This window comes from Lutra lutra, chromosome 5 (assembly GCF_902655055.1).
Source record: "Lutra lutra chromosome 5, mLutLut1.2, whole genome shotgun sequence".
Taxonomy (NCBI): Eukaryota; Metazoa; Chordata; class Mammalia; order Carnivora; family Mustelidae; genus Lutra; species Lutra lutra.
In genome coordinates this window covers 77,671,569-77,692,273 of record NC_062282.1, presented here as the reverse complement: position 1 = coordinate 77,692,273, position 20,705 = coordinate 77,671,569, and the positions used below count along the sequence as shown (strand labels likewise).

Sequence of the window (20,705 nt, the reverse complement as noted above, 5' to 3'; positions counted from 1 at the left end):
TAAGATGCATCATTTAATGATTTAACATTTAGTCATTTAATGATTAAAACTCCAAGAAAAAGTCGATTCTAACACCATGGTCTGTAGAATTAACACTGTCTCTATGATTTATGAAGTCACAAATCATCATGTGTATCAGAAATGTTAAGTTACACATGCCAAACTAAAGGGTCAAAAGGAAGAAAAGGAAGGTCAAAGGAGGAAAATATAAAGGCAAGGAAAAACTGATAAAACATAATGCACTCCATTATGTAGATTCTCTACTTCAAAGCATTCCTACTTATGAAAGGATACTGGCCCCAGGGAAGGCACTTTTCTGTTATGTTAATCAAAATAATAATAAAAATAATGATGATGATGATGATGTAACCCAACAGTGGGTTTAGAATTAAAACAACAACAACAAAAAAACTTAAAAAAAAAAACTGCTGCCATCTACTGGAAGCCATGAAGCATTGTGGGTAGAAGTTTAAAAAACAAAACAAAACAAAAAAAAAAAACAGAAAGAATTGATATATAGGACAGTGTGTACAGAGAATCTATACACAGAACAGATCCAGGGCATCAACTATAAAAGATAACTATATGGAATCACACTGAGTATTTTAAGCCCAAATTTGCTTCCACTTGATTAAATTTCATATATTATTACAATTTAGTCACTGAGAAGCGCACCTAGGCAGACAAGTAAGATTAACGTGACAACACTTCTGTCGTAATCACTTATGACGTATCTGTCTTTTCCGCTAGACTGTTAGCCCCTGGAAGACAAGTCTGCACACACTCTGCCTCCATCTCCCGAAGCTTTATATCTGCTAAAAGGTTAAAATCTTAGGTGAAATAAACCAAACTCATATGCTCAACAGGTAATGATCCCACAGGAAACTAAGTTTCATAAAAAGAATTCAGAAGTTTAACAAAAGAAAAGAGAAAGGGAAAGAAAAAGAAAAAAATGTTGTAGGCCCAGTCATGTTCAAGTAGACCGATGATTTCTAAAATTTCTTTTGACATAGATTGCAAATCTAGGTAGAAAATGAACTTTCATCAGAAACCATGATCACATGTCCCTAGAAACCTCTTAACTTTGGCCAGATGGTCAAGAATCTGAATTGCCTCCTACGCATAACTTACATCAAAATTATTGAGTGCGTATGCCAGTTCTCCTCCTCCCCCACCCTGGTGCTGGGAAGCATCATCTGATGCAGTGGCTTGGGCTGCATTGGAAATGCCTGTGACCGCCTGCTGCAGCTGCTTATAGATCAGGTCTCTGTTAGCCTTATAGGCTGCAACATCCGGGTGCTGTAGGCATGCCTGGGATGCGGTATAGAGGATTGGAACATTTTTCTGCAGGATTCCTCTGGCTGCAGCCATCTGATCACGATGGCCCACATCTTTCAGTTCCTGTAAAACAAGAAATTGCAACAGTCTTTATGTGAGTTCTAGTCATTAAAAAATTTGTCAGTAAAGTCTGAAAAGTGAGAAATTCTACTAATTAGACACAACAGTTTCATGAATGTCTGGCTTCATAACAAAGGAGGTGGCATGGATTAGTAGGGAAGAATTCAAACATTTAAAATCACCCACACCTGGGCTTGAATCTCCAGCTCTATTTTCTCCTCTTGTGATCTTACTTAAAATTCCCACACTAAAGGCATCCAGCTGGCTCAGCGTAGAGCATGTGACTTTTGATCTCTGGGTTTTAAGTTCAAGCCCCATGCTGGATGTAGAGATCACTTAAAAATAAAAATCTCTTTTTTTTTTTTTTAAAGATTTTATTTATTTGTCAGAGAGAGAGGAGAGCGAGCGAGCACAGGCAGACAGAATGGCAGGCAGAGGCAGAGGGAGAAGCAGGCTCCCCGCCAAGCAAGGAGCCCGTTGTGGGACTCGATCCCAGGACGCCGGGATCATGACCTGAGCCGAAGGCAGCTGCTTAACCAACTGAGCCACTCAGGCGTCCCAAAAATAAAAATCTCTTAAAAATAAAAAAAGAAATCTCTTTAAAATCATCATACTTGGTTTAACCTGCTATAAAATAGGAGCAATACACTTCTTCCATTTTCCTGAGGATCAAATGGGATAATGCATGTAAAGCACCTAACAGAGCACTAACTAAAAAAGCAAAACATAAAACTGACTAGCATCTTCATTACAACTATATAAAAATGTATGTACCTATTTCAACCGAATTAGAAAAACCATTCAGACACATTTAAACAGAGTTAAGATTTCGTTTGAGTATTTTTTTATTAAGTTATAAAAATTCATTATAAGAGTTCTGTGAAATTGGGAGGGGATACCACAGGTGTACATGAACTACAACCTACAAGGATGTAGTAGACTACTCTCTCAAGTACACAACTCTGCACTCCCTTCCCTCCATTCCCCTATCCCAAAGATGGCCTTGGGACATAGATCATTAATACATAAAGCAGAGGCTCAGGTGCTCCGTGAGTTTTATCCAAAAGGTTTTCATTTCATTATAATACTCTATGTACTTGTGGTCTTAAGTGAAACTGTCCTTTCTCAATTTCCTCATAATTTTCTTTCTTTCTCAATTTCCCCATAATTATAGTCCATAGTTTAAAAAAATTGAGGTTCCTGGCATGATTTCCAATACTAATATCTACTTGGTAGGCTGAATGGATGCACCAAGTGTCAAATAAGTGGTATCAAGTAAGTGACAAATAAGCAAGATGAGAAGAGGATATTTCTGGTATCCCATTGTTACTGCAAGTAACAACAATTGGGGGGGGCACTTAAGTCTTTAGTAAATGTGGATTACCCCACAAAAGAAAAATAGAAGTGATAACTCTGACCACCAGATCTGCTCTATTTTATGTGTGAACTTGGAACATCAACATTAATTGTGCCAACTAAATCCTACAATACAAATTTAAACGTCTTAAAAAAGAGTATTACATGTGTAAACAGTAAGAGAAAATTAACTAAGAAAGGCCAAAGTCAATAACTCAATTTGAAGCCATTTAATAATAGTTCATCTTTTTAGAGGAGTTCCTAAGTAAGCATTAGAAACACCTAACTGGCTTCTTTTTTCTGACACTTCATCTAACTATATATTTTAGGTTTGCATCTTCATTCAAACCTTGTATAATATGACAGCTTACTTTTCCTCCTAGAATCCTTTTCTCATTTGGAATCTGAATTTGCAAGTAATAGCTCACAGCACTCCAAATGCCCCATAGCACAGTACATTAGGCTAAATATTCAGAAACAGGACCCTAAGGATTTGGAGAATCAGTGATCATTTCCAGACTCAAGCTATGACAGAGGGCTAAGGCTAACCATTACGTTTAAACAGATGGTGCATATGTTCTGTGTGGCATTTTCTAAATGTCTTGCTCTCCACTACCACCGCAGGGACTTAAAATCTTCTAGGGAGGCATTTGCCTCTAAGTACATATATTGTCCTCTGTTTTATAAGACGCTTTGCAAATAGCTTTAGAATTCTTCCTTAAGTATCTATAACCTAAATCAGTATAGTCTCTTAAAAGGTTACCAAAGAAATTTCTGGCCACCTAAAGCTAATAGGTGCCACAATTACTATTCAACACTTGACTTTCCTTAAGTCACTGCCTTGCTTGGTATGAGAAATTTTACCTTTCTAAAAACTAAACTAGAAACAGGACCTCACAGATTTAGAAAATTGATGATCATCTCAAGACTCAAGATGTGACAAGGGGAAAAGTCTACCCATTATGCTTAAGCAGCTGGTGCACGCGTTGTGTGTGGCATTTTCTACACATTCTGCCCTCACCAAAATTTTTGTCTGACAGACTCCTATTTACCAAGCATGGGGCATATATTTCAACCTATGACGAAAATAACTAAATATCATTTGTCCTAACTGCTAAACTATTCTGCTTTTTCTCTTGAGAATAGTTTGCCATAACAAAGAAACTAGATTTTATTAAATAAAGACAGGAAAAATGGGCACCATCACAAAGCAGCACTTGATTTACTACCAGAAGAATAATAATCATTAAGTATTATCTTCCAAATATGCAGTAGTGATAAGTAATCTGGATTGGTGAAAAAATGAGCTATTGAGGAAATTAATAGATTACTTATGAAGCTAAAGTCCCTTAATCCACCTTAGCCTTCATGACCCCCAAACTGTAACAATCCAACTGTATGTTAAGCAGACTCAGGAACAAACAGAAAACACAAAAAAGAAATGATTACTTTCAAAGTAATCTGAACTAACCATGCCACGCAGTGATCAAGAAATAAAAGCTAACTTGTAAGTAATCTCTAGCACTCTAACTCAAAACTAGAAAGTCGAGTAAAAAAAGTTTCCTCTCATTTCCCTCTTAACATAAAATTGTAGCCATGTTATCAAATATCTTCTCTTGGATTCAAACAAAAATACTTAAACAAAAGGTCCAGCCAGGGGAGCCTGGGTGGCACCGTCAGTAGAGCAATTGGCTCTTCGTTTCAGCTCAGGTCATGATCTCAGGGTTGTAAGATCAAGCCCTGAGTGAGGCCCCATGCTCAGCACAGAGTCTGCTTGAGATTCTCTCTCCCTCTCACTCTGCCCTTCCTGTGCATGCCCTCTCTCTCTCAAATAAACATAAATCTTTAAAAAAGAGGGGGAGGGACCATAAGCAATTCCAGCCAGTCCTGATTATTTACACTTAAAACACATTACTATCCATTACCACTGTGTCTGTTCAGGTTTTCAGAAAAAGAAATCATGAGGGACGCCTGCCTGTGTGGCTCAGTGGGTTAAGCATCTGCCTTCAGCTCACGTCATGACACCAGGGCCCTGGGATTAAACCCCACATCAAGATCCCTGCTCAGTAGACAGCCTGCTTCTCCCTCTGCCTGCTGCTCCCCCTACTTGTGTGCACTCTCTCTGAAAAATAAATAAAATCTTTAAAAATAAATAAATAAATAGAAAGAGAAAGAAATCATGAAACTCAGAGTTCATTAGGTTTTTGGCAAATAACTCAACAAGCTCTATGTACCTGGGTGGGTGGAATATAAACATCATAGTGTTCCATCTGGAGCAGACTGAGGAAACAGTGTTGACCACAGGAGGCACAGGCAGTCCTCCTTACAAGAAGTAGGGTCAATGCCGGCCCATTCTTACCTCGCCATCTATTTTACCCTTACACTCAAAGAAGAGCCTATAGCCTCATGGAAATCCAACACTCCTAGTGAGCAAATTATACTCCAGCCCAAGAAAATAACAGATTAGGACCAAACTAAGAACCCCATTCCAGGGTAGATCTGCAGTATAGCCAAACGGCTTATTCACTTGTTCATTAAATATTTAGGGAACACTACTACATCCAGACAATGTTCTAGGCACTAGGGATTATAACAGCAATTTAAACAAACAAAATCCCTGCCCCCCGGGGCCTGGCTTTAAAACCTGGCTCCACCTGACTAGATGAATGACCTTGCCAAATTATTTAATCTCCCTGTACTACAGTTCTTTCATCTACAAAAATGAGTATCTGATCAATTATAGATCTACTTTATATTGTTTTGTAAAGATTAAATGAGTTTGTATTCACAAAAGGTTTATAACAGTGTTTAGCACATAGAAAACACCTTTTTAGAGTTAATCATTATTATTTTCAGCAACATCCTCACCACCCCCACCACCATACCATGCACCAGAAAAGCCTTAAGGAGAAACAGATAAATTCCAAAGAGCCTGCAGACTTTATGAGGCTTAGCATTTCCTCAACTGGTGGTTGCTGATTAAATGATACAAGGTAGGCTAAAGAAGCCAGTATATACATCACACCCAAATACTTTTCTTGAGGAAATACCCCTTTTCTGGACTAGGGGCTGTCTGCAAAGATTAAGAGCCTGAATGAGAAGGTAAATTAATACATGCCATGCCTGAGAAAAGAAGAAAAAGTTTAAGGTGAAAACACTCAAGGGGGGGCTAAGCATACAGCAGTATAGGAATTCTGCCAGAAAACACACACTGTGAAAAAATGTTGCCAGTTACTGAAGGAGACCAGTGGGCAATTCTAAAAGGGAGAATGAAGTTTCCACCAGGCTGGGAACTTAGGATCAAATAGCTGTTTAATTCCCAAGGAAAGCACTAGTTTATAGGAATAGACACCTAGACCCATGTCCTACAAAAGACTATTTTATGATCAGGAATCAGAAAGGAGCCCACAGCCGGCCTATTCAGTGGATTCTACTCCAGAAGGTTAAGTCTAAAGGTTTAAGAATTAGGCCCAAGGAACCCTATAAATGACCAGGACATGCTACAAACCCAAGATAAACTTTAAAATGGAAACATGGATCAATTAAGACACCAGCAGAGGGATGCCTAGGTGGCTCAGTTGGTTAAGCCGCTGCCTTCAGCTCAGGTCATGGTCCCGGGGTCCTGGGATTGAGTCCCGCATCGGGCTCTTTGCTCGGCGGGGAGCCTACTTCTCTAGATGCCTCTGCCTGCTTGTGTGTACTCTCTCTCTCTCTGGCAAATAAATAAAATCTTAAAAAAAAAAAAAGAAGACACCAGCAGAAAACAAAATAAGAGTAAATCAAACATGGTTCAAGGACTATGCTAAAAAGATATGAAGAGGGGCACCTGGGTGGCTCAGTTGGTTAAGCGGCTGCCTTCAGCTCAGGTCATGATCCCAGGGTCCTGGGACCAAGACCCTCATCGGGCTCCCTGCTCCCTTTCCCACTTCCCCTACTAATGTCCCCTCTTGCTGTCTGTCAAAATACATAAATAAAATCTTTCAAAAAATAAAAACATAAAAAGTACAGAGAAAGTACATGGAAACCACAAGGCTGATACAGCACTTAGGCCTGATGAAACAGAGAGGCAGCAGTTACCAGAAACCAGGCAGCAAGGTGTATAGAGAATACCACCTGAAAGGGGCTCTGACTTTTAGCCACCATGATCATTAAGCAGGATGGGGAGGCAGGGGAATAAATCCCCAGCCTCACCCTTCTATCCCCTCTGATCTCCTACTGATGTTCCCACTGGCCAAACTCAATCAGAACCTAGAGGGCAGAGGAGCCCTAGATGCAGTCCAGACAGGTCAGGTTCCTAGGGCAGAGAACAAGATGAATAAGGGTGAAATGAGATCTGGAGGGGCAAATATAAGACCGTCCAGTAAGTAGTAACTTCAAGATTTTAATGACATCTTATTTCAGAAATATTTAAAATTTACTGGGTTTTGTTTCATTTTGTGTTTTAGTACATCGGGGATTATGTTCAAGAAACTCTTCATATATTCACAGCGCATAGAATTAAAAAGTCAGGCACCATTACTTTTTTTTTTAAATTAACATATAATGTATTATTTGCTTCAGGGGTCTAGGTCTGTGATTCACCAGTCTTACAGGCACCATTACTTTTGAGTAAGTTTTTCCCATAGGATACAAAAGTCTGGTCTATCATTATATTCTATCTCAAGAATATCATCAATTTACTTACTCTACTAATTTGCAAAGATAGCCAATATAGTGTCAGTCTAAACATTCTTACTTTCCTCAAATATTAAGTCTTCATAAACAAAGATTAGACTAAGTTTTAAGACAGTGAGACTGTTCACCAAACTTTATTTTTTAAATATAACTAACATTTATTTCACGTATTCAAATGAGAATTTAAATCATAAACATTATGCAAAATAAACTATGAACCTAACTGGGCCAGCATGTCATATTTACAGAATTATACTATTGAACAAATACTCAGAACCGATCAGGCCCAGCAAAAAGAAAAAAACTTACTTGTGATTTATTTGATGGAGACATAGGCCAACATGGGGATAAGTGATAAAAATACACTGAGCCCACAAAAACTAAATAACTTAGGCAACACATCAAATCTAGGTGTATTATCATGCATAATATAAGTAACGGATATGTAAAACCAAGATCTCATATGCGCAGATCCAGTCTGATCACAACCTAAGCTTGAAATATGCTTAATAACCTTATTAAATACCTTACGTACATTATTTATATCTTCTCAATCGGTGGGGTAAAGTTTTTATACTGGTATAATATAACCAAATGAAAGGTACTAAGAAGACTTCAAAGCTGAGGATAGCCTATATGGGACATTTATAGTACTGACTCCATTTTCCCCATGCCTATTAGAACTCTTGTTGGGTGTCCTGTCCTCAAGAAGGATACCTCCCCTAATCTCAGTAGAAGGGAGGTCTTCATGACTCTGAGTCACAAATATAACTGCTTTACTCTCACTAATGACTAATGAAGAATGGGTATGTCACACAATTCAGATTTAGGGCAAGTCTGTTAGGGGCTTCTAGATCATTTGCTTATTTAAAAAAAAGACATATGGAAGAAAACAGGTTTTTTTATTCTTGCTGGACATAGTGATGTGTACAAATAGCATGCCTAGAGCTTCTGTAGCCGTCCAGTGCCGGACACACAAAACACAGCAATGCTAGAAAAGGTCAAAACCCTGGATCCTTGAGGACATATAATATATAACCTTAATCACCTCAAAAATCACACCTAATTTGGGACTTCTAATTGGTGAGAAGATAAATCCCCCAATGTTCAAGCAGTTTTGGAGCTGGGTTTTCTGTGAAATGCAGCATGAAATATACTAACTGATACAGGTATTGCAAACAAGAAAAGAACTGATCTTTTTTTGTGAAAAAGCACAAGCTTGATCAGAATTACAAAGTTTTAAGAAACTGGATGGTGACACGTGTGTCTCTCTTACAGCACACACCACACTGAAAGCACTCTAAGTCCCAAAATTCCAAAGGGCTAGCAAAGCCTGGAAAAATTAGAACAATGATCCACATGCCACCCAACACAAATTCATAACATAATGGAAACTACTAAGAATGATGAATAAGAAATACTTAAAAAGTGGCCAAATATGGGGAGAGAATGGGATTAGTTTCTCATAATCAAGTAATTCTGCTAATTTTCAACGGGTTTAAGGTTTTTTAAAAATCTGAAATGAGGGGCGCCTGGGTGGCCAGTGGGTTAAAGCCTCTGCCTTCGGCTCAGGTCATGATCCCAGGGTCCTGGGATCGAGCCCCGCATGGCATCAAGCCCCGCATGGCATCGGGCTCTCTGCTCAGCAGAGAGCTGCCTGCCTCTCTGCCTACTTGTGATCTCTGTCTGTCAAATAAATAAATAAAAATCTTTAAAAAAAAAATCTGAAATTAACTCTACCACCAAATCAAGTTAATCCTTGAAGGCACATAACAAAGACCTTATCACCGCTCCAGACACAACTGCAAACTGCCAAGCTATTTAAAGTAAGATTTTCATGAGAATTAAAATGGAAGCATAACATGAAAGCAACTTAATTACAGGTTTATTAATAATACAATACTAAAAGGATACTTACTTCATAAGTTAAATGTTTTAATAGAACTATACTGGCAGAGAGAGGTACCGGTACCTTCAGAAAACGTAAGTAAAATCGATTTTTCCCACTAGATCATAATATAAAAAACTTTAATATACCCCCAAATCATGACTGTACCTGTTGTCTTTTGGCTGCCATAATGTTTAGTTTATCCACTTCAGGTTTTAGGGCTTTATACTGTATTCCTAAATCTTGTTCAGTGCCAGCATTCCTCAGTTTCAAAATACCTTCTTCCACCTATATAAAACATAACTCTAAATAAGAATAATTCTAAACAAAACAAATATGTATGTAAAAAAGATCTATACTGGGCACCTGGGTGGCTCAGTCGTTAAGCGTCTGCCTTCGGCTTAGGTCATGATCTCAGGGTCCTGGGATCAAGGCTCACATTGGGCTCCCTCCTTGGTGGGAAGCCTACTTCTCCCTCTCCCTCTCCCCTTGCTTGTGTTCCCTCTATCTCTGTGTCTCTGTCGAATAAATAAATAAAACCTTAAAAAAAAAAAAGATCTATACTATTTTATTCCTTTTAACTGCTACTTGGATAGCACTCTAAATTTTCTCTTCAGTTTACATGGCCCTCAAATATATGAGCAACTACTACATGGGAGGATTATACTGACTGTTATCTAAAATGATAGAATTTAACACATCCTGGTTTCTCAACTCTGGAATACCAGTAAAAGAAAATGCTTAATCACTACTGCAGAGGGAAGGAGTCAAAACAGTACCTTTGCTACAAGTTCTTCACTAAAATCAAGACTACACAGGCTCATAGCACAGCCAGTCTGAGGTACACTTCAAGAAGAGCCGAAAATGGAAACTAAAAGAAAACATTTCTGCTCCACTTAGGTAAAATAAGTTCAAAACCCAAAACAAACTCTAAGGAATACTGAATTAACTATGGGCAGCAGCAGCCTCACTGTGATGGAAAGAACAAATTACAGACACAGGCCTGTACTTACAACTTTCAGCTGAACAAGTAATTTGTAGACATCTGCCATGTCAGCCAAAATAAGCAGCCGGGTAACAGCAGAGAGCAAAGCTCGAGCTGCCCGAACCATGTTGCCACGCTTCACAGAAGAGCAGGGATCATCTGCAAACTCTCCTGCAGCAGTCTTCATCAAATCACCTGTTTTACAGCATGAAAAAACAAACCCATCAGGAATGAACCAAATAACTGGTCTACGTTTAAAAAAATAATAATAATAACTCACACCTTATATAGTTCATGCACAGAATTTAAGGGCTCTCATTTTTATTGTTTTGTTTGCTTTTGTTTGTTTTACAGCAATCACTTAAAAAAGCACCCTCATGTACTGCTAGTGAAAACACAGTATCTAGAAAGTGATTTTGGTGCTATACATAAAGAGCCTGAAAAACACTCCTTTTCAGGGGGGCACGTGGGGTGGCCTATATCCATAATTTTAAAAACTATACTAACAACATACACAATACAGGGGCGCCTGGGTGGCTCAGTGGGTTAAGCCTCTGCTTCAGCTCAGGTCATGATCTCAGGGTCCTGGGATCGGCCTGCATCAGACTCTCTACTCAGCGGGGAGCCTGCTTCCCCCTCTCTCTTTGCCTGCCTCTCTGCTTGTGACCCCTCTCTCTGTCAAATAAATAAATTTAAAAATATCTTTAAAAAATAATAAATAAAATAAATAAAAATGTTATTGTAGGATACTTAAATGAGCTCATTCTTTCATCTATTTACTCAACAAATATTTGCACACCCACTATTTATCAAAGTCCGAACTATGTGTCAATGATAGAGCACAAAGAAAACAGCCCATCTTCTCATGGAAGTCTAAGGAGGGGGGAAAGGCAGACAAGCAAACAATTAAAGGCTGATTAAGACAAAGCGCCTGGACTCAAAGGGCTCACAAATGAGGGAGTATTACAATGCAATCAGAATTATAATAGCCTTATGGACAAGGTGCTATGGGATAGGAAAAACTATTTACTCATGAAGATTTTGTCTCAAAAGCCTTGTAGAAAAAAAAAATGTACCTTAAATATTAATATTAAATAAGAGATATTGGCCTTAAACAATAAAAAGAATTTCACCTATGTATTGAGAGCTTAGTACAGACAAAAACTAATCCACTGCTGGGGATACAAAGAACAAGACTATCTGCTTTCAAGCGGTTTATAATCCAGAAAAAGAAGAATGTGATCACACAGAAATTATGTGGCATTTTAACACGAGAGCTCTATGAAAGACACAAAAGTACACAGAGTTTCAAAGCAGAAAGCACTAACAAGCAGTCTGAAGAAGAAAGGAAATGCCAGCAACAGTTTTATGGGAAATATGGTACTCTGAAAGTGACTCTACTCTCAAAGGACAGGAAGAATTTTTGGCATTAGAATTAAGGGAGCTGGGGCACCTGGGTGTCTCAGTGGGTTAAGCCTCTGCCTTCGGCTCAGGTTGAGATCTCAGGGTCCTGGGATGGAGCCCAGTATCAGGCTCTTCGCTCAGCAGGGGGCCAGCTTCCCCCTCTCTCTAGAGCTGCCTTCCTCTCTGCCTACTTGTTTATCTCTCTCTCTCTGTGTCAAATAAATAAATAATCTTTAAAAAAAAAAATTAAGGGAGTTAGCATCTCAAGTAAAAGGAACAGCAACATAATAGCATCCAAAATTTATTAAATGTCCACTCTATGGCACTCTACGTATTTTATTTAATCCTATGAGTCACCTAGGAAGTAGGTAGTACTGGCCCTTCCTTACAAATGAGACAACTAAAGCTTAGAAAGTTAACCAACTTAATCAGTTACCTGACATTAAATGGGAGAGCCAGGTTTTGTAATGCCAATGTTATGCTGTTAGAACCACTTATCAAGTTGAGATACACAGTAAGAAGGCATATTTGGAGGCAGAGTCCTCCAGTCTAAGTAGGCAGTGATGGACCTGTATAGAAAGAACAGAAGATGGGGATGGAAAAGCCATGGACAGAGTACAAAGAATTCCTGACTGAAAGAAGGAAGTGAAAGTCATACATACACAGACTGATCCAACAAAAGCACATAGGATAAATCTGACCACGAGCTTGAGTGGCTCAGTCAATTAAATGTCTGCCTTCAGCTCAGGTCATGATCCCAGGGTCTTGGGATGGAGTCCCAAATTGAGCTTCCTGCTCAATGGGGAGTATGCTTTTACCTCTACCCCTCCCCTCTGCTCATGATCTCTCTCGCTCTACCTCTCTCTGATAAATAAAACTTTAAAAAATAAAATAAGATAAAATAAACCTGACCACACAGATGAGTCAGAAAGCCACAGTGGGAGCTCAGGAAAGAACAGTAATAGATTATAAAAACAGGGGTCAAATGATATAACCACCTTTGATTATAAAGAGTGAGGAAAAAGAGGGGCGCCTGGGTGGCTCGGTGGGTTAAAGCCTCTGCCTTCAGCTGTCATGATCTCGGGGTCCTGGGATCGAGCCCCACATCGGGCTCTCTGCTCAGCGGGGAGCCTGCTTCCTCCTCTCTCTGTCTGCCTCTCTGCCTACCTGTGATCACTCTCTCTGTCAAATAAATAAATAAAATCTTAAAAAAAAAAAAAGAGTGAGGAAAAAGAAAGCATCAAAGGTGACTTAAAGGTTTCAAGCTAGGATTGTAGTAAGATGGAGGAAAGGGCAAGAGCAACCATATGAAGATTAAAAAAAAAAAAAGGTGTCCCATGAGACTGTGGAATTAGGAGTAGGGGACAAAGACTATTGGACAAAAGAAACAAAGAGAATGGGATGACAAGGATGACAGGACCAAAAAAAAAAAAAAAAATCAAATGCATACATACAGATCAACAGAACAGAATCTAGAATCCAAAAATACAGTCACTTAATTTTCAACAAGCTGCCAAGACCATTCAATGGGGGAAAAACTGTGTTTCAAACAAACAGTACTGGAACAATGGATACTCAAATGCGAAAGAATGAACTTGGACTCTAACTCACACCATATACTTTCAGAACAGATAGAAACCTAAATTTAAGAGGTACAACTATTAACACTCAGAAGAAAACATTAACATAAGTCTATATGGCCTATGATTAGACAATCATTTCTAAGCCATGACAACAAAAGGACAAATAACAGAAGAAAGATAAAACGGCATCATCAAAATTTGAAATTTTTGTGCTTTGAAGGACACGATCAAGAAAGTGAGAAGACCAAAAGAATAGGAGAAAACTTCTGAAAACCACTATGTAATAAGGATCTGGTAGACACAATATAAAAAGAACTCTAATGACTAAATAAAAAGAAAATCTAATTTAAAATAGGCAAAGAAAGGCATTACACAGACATTCTGTGCTCAGTCTCATTAGCCATAAAGGCAAGGCATAACAAAACATTATCTACTAGGACAGCTAAAATTAAAAAGACAGATAATAATAAATGCTGGTGAGGAACATGGAGAAAGTTGGTGGGAATGTAAAATAATACAGTGACTTTGGAAAACAGTCTAGCAGTCCCTCAAAAGGTTAAATACAGACTTACAGTATGATCTAATAATTCCACTTGAAGGTATATTCCTTTAACAATTGAAAACAAATGTCTACACAAAAACTTACACTAAATGTTCACACAACAGCACTCCTCATAATAGCTGAAATGTGAGAACCACCAAAACATCCATACATCCACTAATGAATGGATAAGAAACTGTGATATGGTGCGCCTAGGTGCCTCAGTCAGTTAAAGCAGCTGCCTTCATCTCAGTTCACGATCCCAGGGTCACTGGGATAGAGCCCCACATCAGGATCCCTGCTCAGTGGGGAATCTGCCTCTCCTTCTCCCTCTGCCTGCCATTCACTCAACAAATAAAAAAATCTAAAAAAAAAAAAAAAAAAAAAAAAAAAAAAAAAAAAGAAAAAGAAACTGTGGTATATCTGTGCAATGAGAAAGTTAAGCATAAAAAGGAACAAAGTACTAATACACGCTACATGAATGAATCTTCTAAGCATGTGCTACAAGAAAGAAGTCAGTCCCAAAAGGCCACATATTGTATTATTCCATTTATGTGTAATGCCCACAATAAGTAAATCCAGAGACAGAAGCCAGGCTAGTGGTTGCCAGCAGGTGGGACAGAAAGAAAGAGTGAGGACTAACTGCTAATAGGTTTGGGGTTTCTTTCTGGAGTAATGAAAATGTTCTGGAACTACATAGCAGTGATGGCTGCACAACCTTGTAAATATACTAAAAACCACTGAACTGTACGCTTTAAAAGAGTAAGTATTATGGAAAGTGAATTATGGCTCAATAAATAAAGAGATAAAGAGTATCAAATGCAGGGACCTGAAAGAGCACAGGCCTCGGAGTTGGAGATAAGTCTAAGTTTTGGTTTTCCCACCTATCAGCTATGTGACTGGACTCCACTGACTGTTTTCTCTTCTCCAAAGTATAGACAATACTTTGCTCTGAGGGACAAATCAGGTAAGATATCTAAAATGTATCATTCATTACCTTGCACTAGGAAACAATACAAGGTTGGCAGAAATTATTATTATTATTAATTAAAACTAGGTAAGACAGAGAAATGGGCTTCATTGTGTCTCGTGAGCATCCATCCATTCAACAACCAGCTTTAAGAGCATTAATTAATGCCTTCTTGTAACAAGTGTTTACTGAACACCTTCTAGGAGCTGGGCACCATTCTAACCACTTAGGAGAGAAATTAACTAACCAGGGGTGTCTGGGTGGCTCAGTCAGTCGAGCGTCCAACTCTTGATTTCGGCTCAGGTCGTGATCACAGGGTTGTGGGGTTGAGCCCTCATTGAGCCCCACATAGAGCTCTTCACTCAGCACGAGTCTGCTCGTCCCTCTCCCTCTGCTCCTACCCCCTATGTGTGCATGCTATCTTTCTCTCTAAAATAAAATAAAATCTCTTTTAAAATAATAGATTAATTAACTAACCAGACAAAAATCCCTGCCTCCAGAGAGCTTATATTCTAACAGAAGGGAAAGATGATAAACATAATCATGTCAGTTATATAGCTGGTAAACCAGAAGTACTTGTGAGAGGGCGCCGCAGTGACAGAAAGGACAAGGAGAGTGGGGATATAACATATCATTTAAAATAGGGGGATCAAGGCAAGCCTCACTGAAAAGGCACCAATTGAGGAGTGTCTTAAAAAATGAAGAACAGGACAATCTGACTATCTTACAAAATCACTCCAAGCAGAGGGAACACCAACTCAAAGGACCTGGGACAGATGCACACTAAAATGATCCTGGAAAGCCAGGGACGCCACTGCAGCTGGCAAGGAAGAATGAGGAAGAGCAACTCTGTGGGAGGTGAAAAAGGCAGAACAAGACTGCTCTTTCAAGAATCTGGTCTGTAACCAGTAGGAGAAGTCAAGGGCCTATTAAAGAAATTTTTTTTCCAGGTGTGTGTGTGTGTGTGTGTGTGTGTGTGTGTGTGTGTGGTGTGTGTGTGTGTGTGTGTCAGTATAATGGGAAAGAATAGGATCATAAAACTAGATGTCACACAGATAGAAACTGCAGCTTCACCACTAAACAGGTCTCACTTTCCAAAAACTATAAAACAGAGATAATATAGGTAATCCTCACTTTGCATAGTAGTAGAGATCCACAAAAATGATCATGCAAGCTGTAACACTGCAAAGTAATCTTACTATATGGGAAAATTATGATTATCCTATAATCTTTAACATTTTTTGACAAAAATGTTAAAAGCTCCTTTACTACTAATTATAAATACCCAGGTAAATGAAAATAAGTAGTACAATTAATACTTAATACATTTTAACTCAAAACATTAACAACAAGAATTAGTGTTTTTTCTTTGTAAGAGGACTACTCAAAAGTAGTTTTTGGTGGTTTTTTTTGTTTGTTTGTTTGTTTTAAAAGACTTTGAGAGAGGGAGAAGCAGACTCAACACTGAGCAGGGAGTCCCAACACAGGGCCCAACTCCAGGACCCTGAGATCATGACTTGAGCCAAAGGCAGAAGCCAAACAGAATGGGCCAGGTACCCCCCCCAAGTCATTTTTGAACAACACTTGCCTTCTTCAGCATTTAACTTCTACTATTAGGCAAATTGTCCTACTGCTTTCTAAATCTGGATCACCTTCCAACATTTTACTATTTGCACTTTCAATGTCAAGAAATATCTTCAAGGGCGCCTGGGTGGCTCAGTGGGTTAAGCCTCTACCTTCGGCTCAGGTCATGATGTCAGGGTCCTGGGATCAAGTCCCGCATCGGGCTTTCTGCTCATAAGGGAGCCTGCTTCCTCCTCTCTCTCTCTCTGCCTACTTGTGATCTCTCCCTCTCTCTCTCTCTCTCTCTGTCAAATAAATAAACAAAATCTTAAAAAAAAAAAAAAGAAAAGAAAAAAAGAAATATCTTCAAGAGTTCCTGTAGTGTAAAGGTTTTGAAGACACCACTTCCTCTTGGACATCATCATCCTTTTTGTCACAACCACTTTCCTCCTCTGTGTCAGTAACTCTGCTTTCACTAAGTTCCTCTGACTGCACATTTAGAGTCTCTTTCTTTTTATAAAAAAGATTTTTTATTTTGGGAAGGGAGAGCAGCAGGAGGGGCAGGAGGAGAGGTAGAGAAAATCTTTTTTCTTGAAGTCTTTTTTTTTTTTTTTTTTTAAGATTTGTGTTTATTTATTTTAGAGAGAGCCAGCGAGAGAGAGAAAGAACACGAGCAGGAGGAGGAGCAGAGGGAGAGGGAGAAGCAAGCATGCAGGGCTGTATCCCAGAACCTTGAGATCGTGACCTGAACCAAAGGCAGCTGCTTAACTTAGATTTTTCTATTTATTTATTATATGAAAGAGAGAAGGCGCATGTGACTGTGCAAGTGGGGGGCAGAGGGGAAGGAGGGAAAGAATCTCAAGTGGACTCTGTGCTGAGCCCCACGTGGGGCTCAATCTCAGGACCCAGAGATCAGAGCTTGAGCTAAAACCAAGAGTCTCCTGCTTAAGGGACTGTACTACTTAGGTGCCTGCCCCTAGAGTCTCTTTAAACAGCTGCGATGTCAACACATGCAGTCAACAATTTCTTCTTTAACTTAACATTCTTTTCTTCAATTTTTTATTTTTTATTAACATATATTATTAGCCCCAGGGGTACAGGTCTGTGAATCGCCAGGCTTACACACTTCACAGCACTCACCATAGCACATACCTTCCTCACTTCCATAACCCAACCACCCTTCCCTAACCCCCCTCTCCCCACCCCACCCCCACCCCAACCCTGAATTTGTTTTGTGAGATTAAGAGTCTCTTATGGTTTGTCTCCTACCCAATCCCATCTTGTTTCATCTTTTCCTTCCCTACCCCCCAAGCCCCCACTTTGCCACTCAACTTCCTCATATTAGGGAGATCATATGATAATTATATTTCTCTGACTGACTTATTTCACTCAGCATAATACCCCCTAGTTCTGTCCACGTTGTTGCAAATGGCATGATTTCATTTCTTTTGATGGCTGCATAGTCTTAATTTACATTTTATTCAAATTTAAATTCCAAGTTTATCATTTCTTTTTTTTTTTTTTAAGATTTTTTTTTTTTTAATCTATTTACCTGACAGAGAGACAGGGAGAGCAGGAACACAAGCAGGCAGAGTGGGAGAGAGAGAGAGAAGCAGGCCTCCCGCTGATCAGGGAACCCAATGTGGGGCTCCATCCCAGGACTCTAGGATCATGACCTGAGCCAAAGGCAGACGCTTAATGACTGAGCCACCCAGGCACCCATATCACTTTGTTTCTTTGCTGCAGTTTCATCTTTGTTAGCAAATTTGTTCTTTCAAAGATCCCTGTTTGTAAAAGGGTTCATGTTGGGTTTATCACTGGGAGATAAGGAGGCAACACAACCAAAGACAGAATGAACTACACAGTTGCCAAGAGACCTTGAAAAAAGGGACATGACTGTTCAGTGAGCATAATGAACATTATTATTTATGTAGTAGCTTATTCCCTTAAGAGCTAGCAACCAAGTCCGTTTTTCATGTGTTCACTCACAGTTTAGTTACCATGGTAACTAAATTTGGAACCACATTGGTGGAGGATTGGTTTTTTGTTTTTAAGATTTTATTTTAGAGAAAGAGAGTACTAGCAGGGTAAGGGCATATGGAGAGGGAGAGAGAATTCTAAGTAGACTCCATGCTAAGTGCAGAGCCCCACGTGGGGCTCAATCTCACCATCCCCTCACAGATCATTACCTGGCCAGTATCAAGCGTAGGATGCTCAACTGAATGAGCCAACAAAGCATCTCAGAGGACTGGTATTATTTAACTAAATTGTGTAAGTGAAATCTGTACATACTGGAACCATGCAAAAGTGAGGATTGCCTGTATCTACTTAAGGTTGCTGTAGAGATAAAGACAAATGTTCAGTAAAGTGCTTCTAACAGTGCCTGCACTCCCATACTATTATCACTATTGGAATTACAGATAGATGAAGGGGGAGAGGAAGACTAATAGACATGGAAGACATGGAAATGAATTATGAAGATTCTGGATCATAGAACACACAGAGCCATGAAAGGGGGAAAGAAGGTTCTTGGACCCTCAGATAAGTGAAAAAGCAGAGGTAGCAAGAGGCTGGCCTCCAGGCAGTATGAAGCTCAGCACTGTTGGATAATCTCATTTGTTCAGAAGCAGTGAGTGAGGCTATCCTAAAAATTGAGCAGGGTGGAAAAGGAAGTGAGGGTTGGGGGAGAGTGGAATAAACTCAAAATCAGCTGTTAGTGGAAATGAAAAAGAGTTAACCTGGGGTAAATAAAACTGTAGGCAGAAGAAAAGGCCTAGATGAGGCCAACAAGTGAACTTAAATTCTTAAAATTATAGTCTTTCTAAAATGAATCAAAATTCTTTAATAATTAGCTTATAATCAAATGGATAAATGTTGTAGATAATTTTAAATTTAATTTTAATCACTTAACCTCACTGTATTAATCCCCCAAGTTTTCACCAACTCTAATCCCTCTTTTACCAAAACCTCTCCTTCTAAATTCTCACTCCCCCACAGGTTCCTCTTCAAAAAGCCTCATGCCTTCTACAGCTAACATATCATTCCAAACTAAATCCAGGCCAAATGACAACAAATAAGTGGAAGGAAGAAAGCAAATTAAGTACACATACATCTATACTAATCTGTTTAAGCTCAAAGCCATAATGACAAATCTTTAATTTCACAGCTAACAGTATTAGTAATTAAAAAAAAAAAAAGTCAGAAATATACTGTATGGTGGTCTAAAACCTTTGTATTTTCTCTACTCATAAAACTATGAACAAATATATTAGTAAGTCATTAGCTAAAAACAAGGTCCTCCGGCTTCTGCTGAATGATCCTCTCTAAAAGGATATGAGACTAAGAATGATTTGAGATACTAAGTTTTAAAAAATAAATAAAAAGAATCAAGAATTCTTTAAAGGGGACACCTGGGTGGCTCAGTTGTTAGGCGTCTGCCTTCACCTCAGGTCATGATCCCAGGGTCTGGGATCAAGCCCTGCATCAGGCTCTGCTCTGCAGGAAGCCTGCTTCTCCCTCTCCCACTCTCCCTGCTTGTGTTCCCTCTCTCGCTATGTCTCTGTCAAATAAATAAAATATTTTTTAAAAAAACTCTTTAATGTCTCTGGAGTGTTGGGCAAGTCACTCTCTCCCCATATTTACAATCAGATCACAAAAGAGACTGAAAAACTGTTTCAGGCACCCATCAAAAGAAGATATTTGTGAGGCTTTCTTTCCAAAATAAAGGAATTAAGTCACACTGCAAATGGGTACTGGGTTTCTATTTGGGGTCATGACAATGATCTGAGATTGTGTGTCCAAAACTCTGAATGTACTAAGAAAATGGAATCATGTGATATATGAATTACAAGTCAATACAGCCACAACGTGAGCAAAAAGAAAAAAAAAATCTTTGTCAATTAGTTTACAGAGCATACTTTTTTAATAAAGTATGTATGTATTCATTCATTCATTCATTCATTCATTCATTTGAGAGAAGGAGAATGAGAGACAGAGACCATGAGAGGAGAAAGGTCAGAGGGAGGAGGAGACTCCCTGCTGAGGAGGGAGCCTGATGCAGGACTTGATTCTGGGATTTGGGTTTAGAACAGGACAAAAATCAAGGGCTTTCTGAAGCATCAAATATCTTCAGTAAACTCCCTTGAATGCAATCCAACTTTATATAAAGTTATAGGGAAAGAATATGCTTGTAAACAGTGTGGGGTAACGGGGTATTCAAGAAAGACAAAAAATAGAAAGAAGGACTGGTTTTTCTTTTCTGTAGCCTAGGAAATGAGATACTCTGCTTTGCTGCTCTCCTTTAAAATACAGGTTACAAAGTGATGTTAATGAATACACCCAAT

General features: G+C 39.0%; 1 protein-coding gene across 2 annotated transcripts in view; it reads right to left on the bottom strand.

Moving 5' to 3' along the window:
• Positions 1–20,705, bottom strand: part of CTNNA1 (catenin alpha 1) — a 181,176-nt gene that overhangs the window by 112,858 nt on the left and 47,613 nt on the right. For both annotated transcript variants that reach the window (XM_047729759.1, XM_047729760.1), the window contains exons 4-6: positions 10,330–10,496; positions 9,485–9,604; positions 1,132–1,401 (exon numbers count right to left, since the gene is read on the bottom strand). In XM_047729759.1, the coding sequence (XP_047585715.1) occupies positions 1,132–1,401; positions 9,485–9,604; positions 10,330–10,496 (557 nt within the window). The remainder of the gene's footprint in view (positions 1–1,131; positions 1,402–9,484; positions 9,605–10,329; positions 10,497–20,705) is intronic.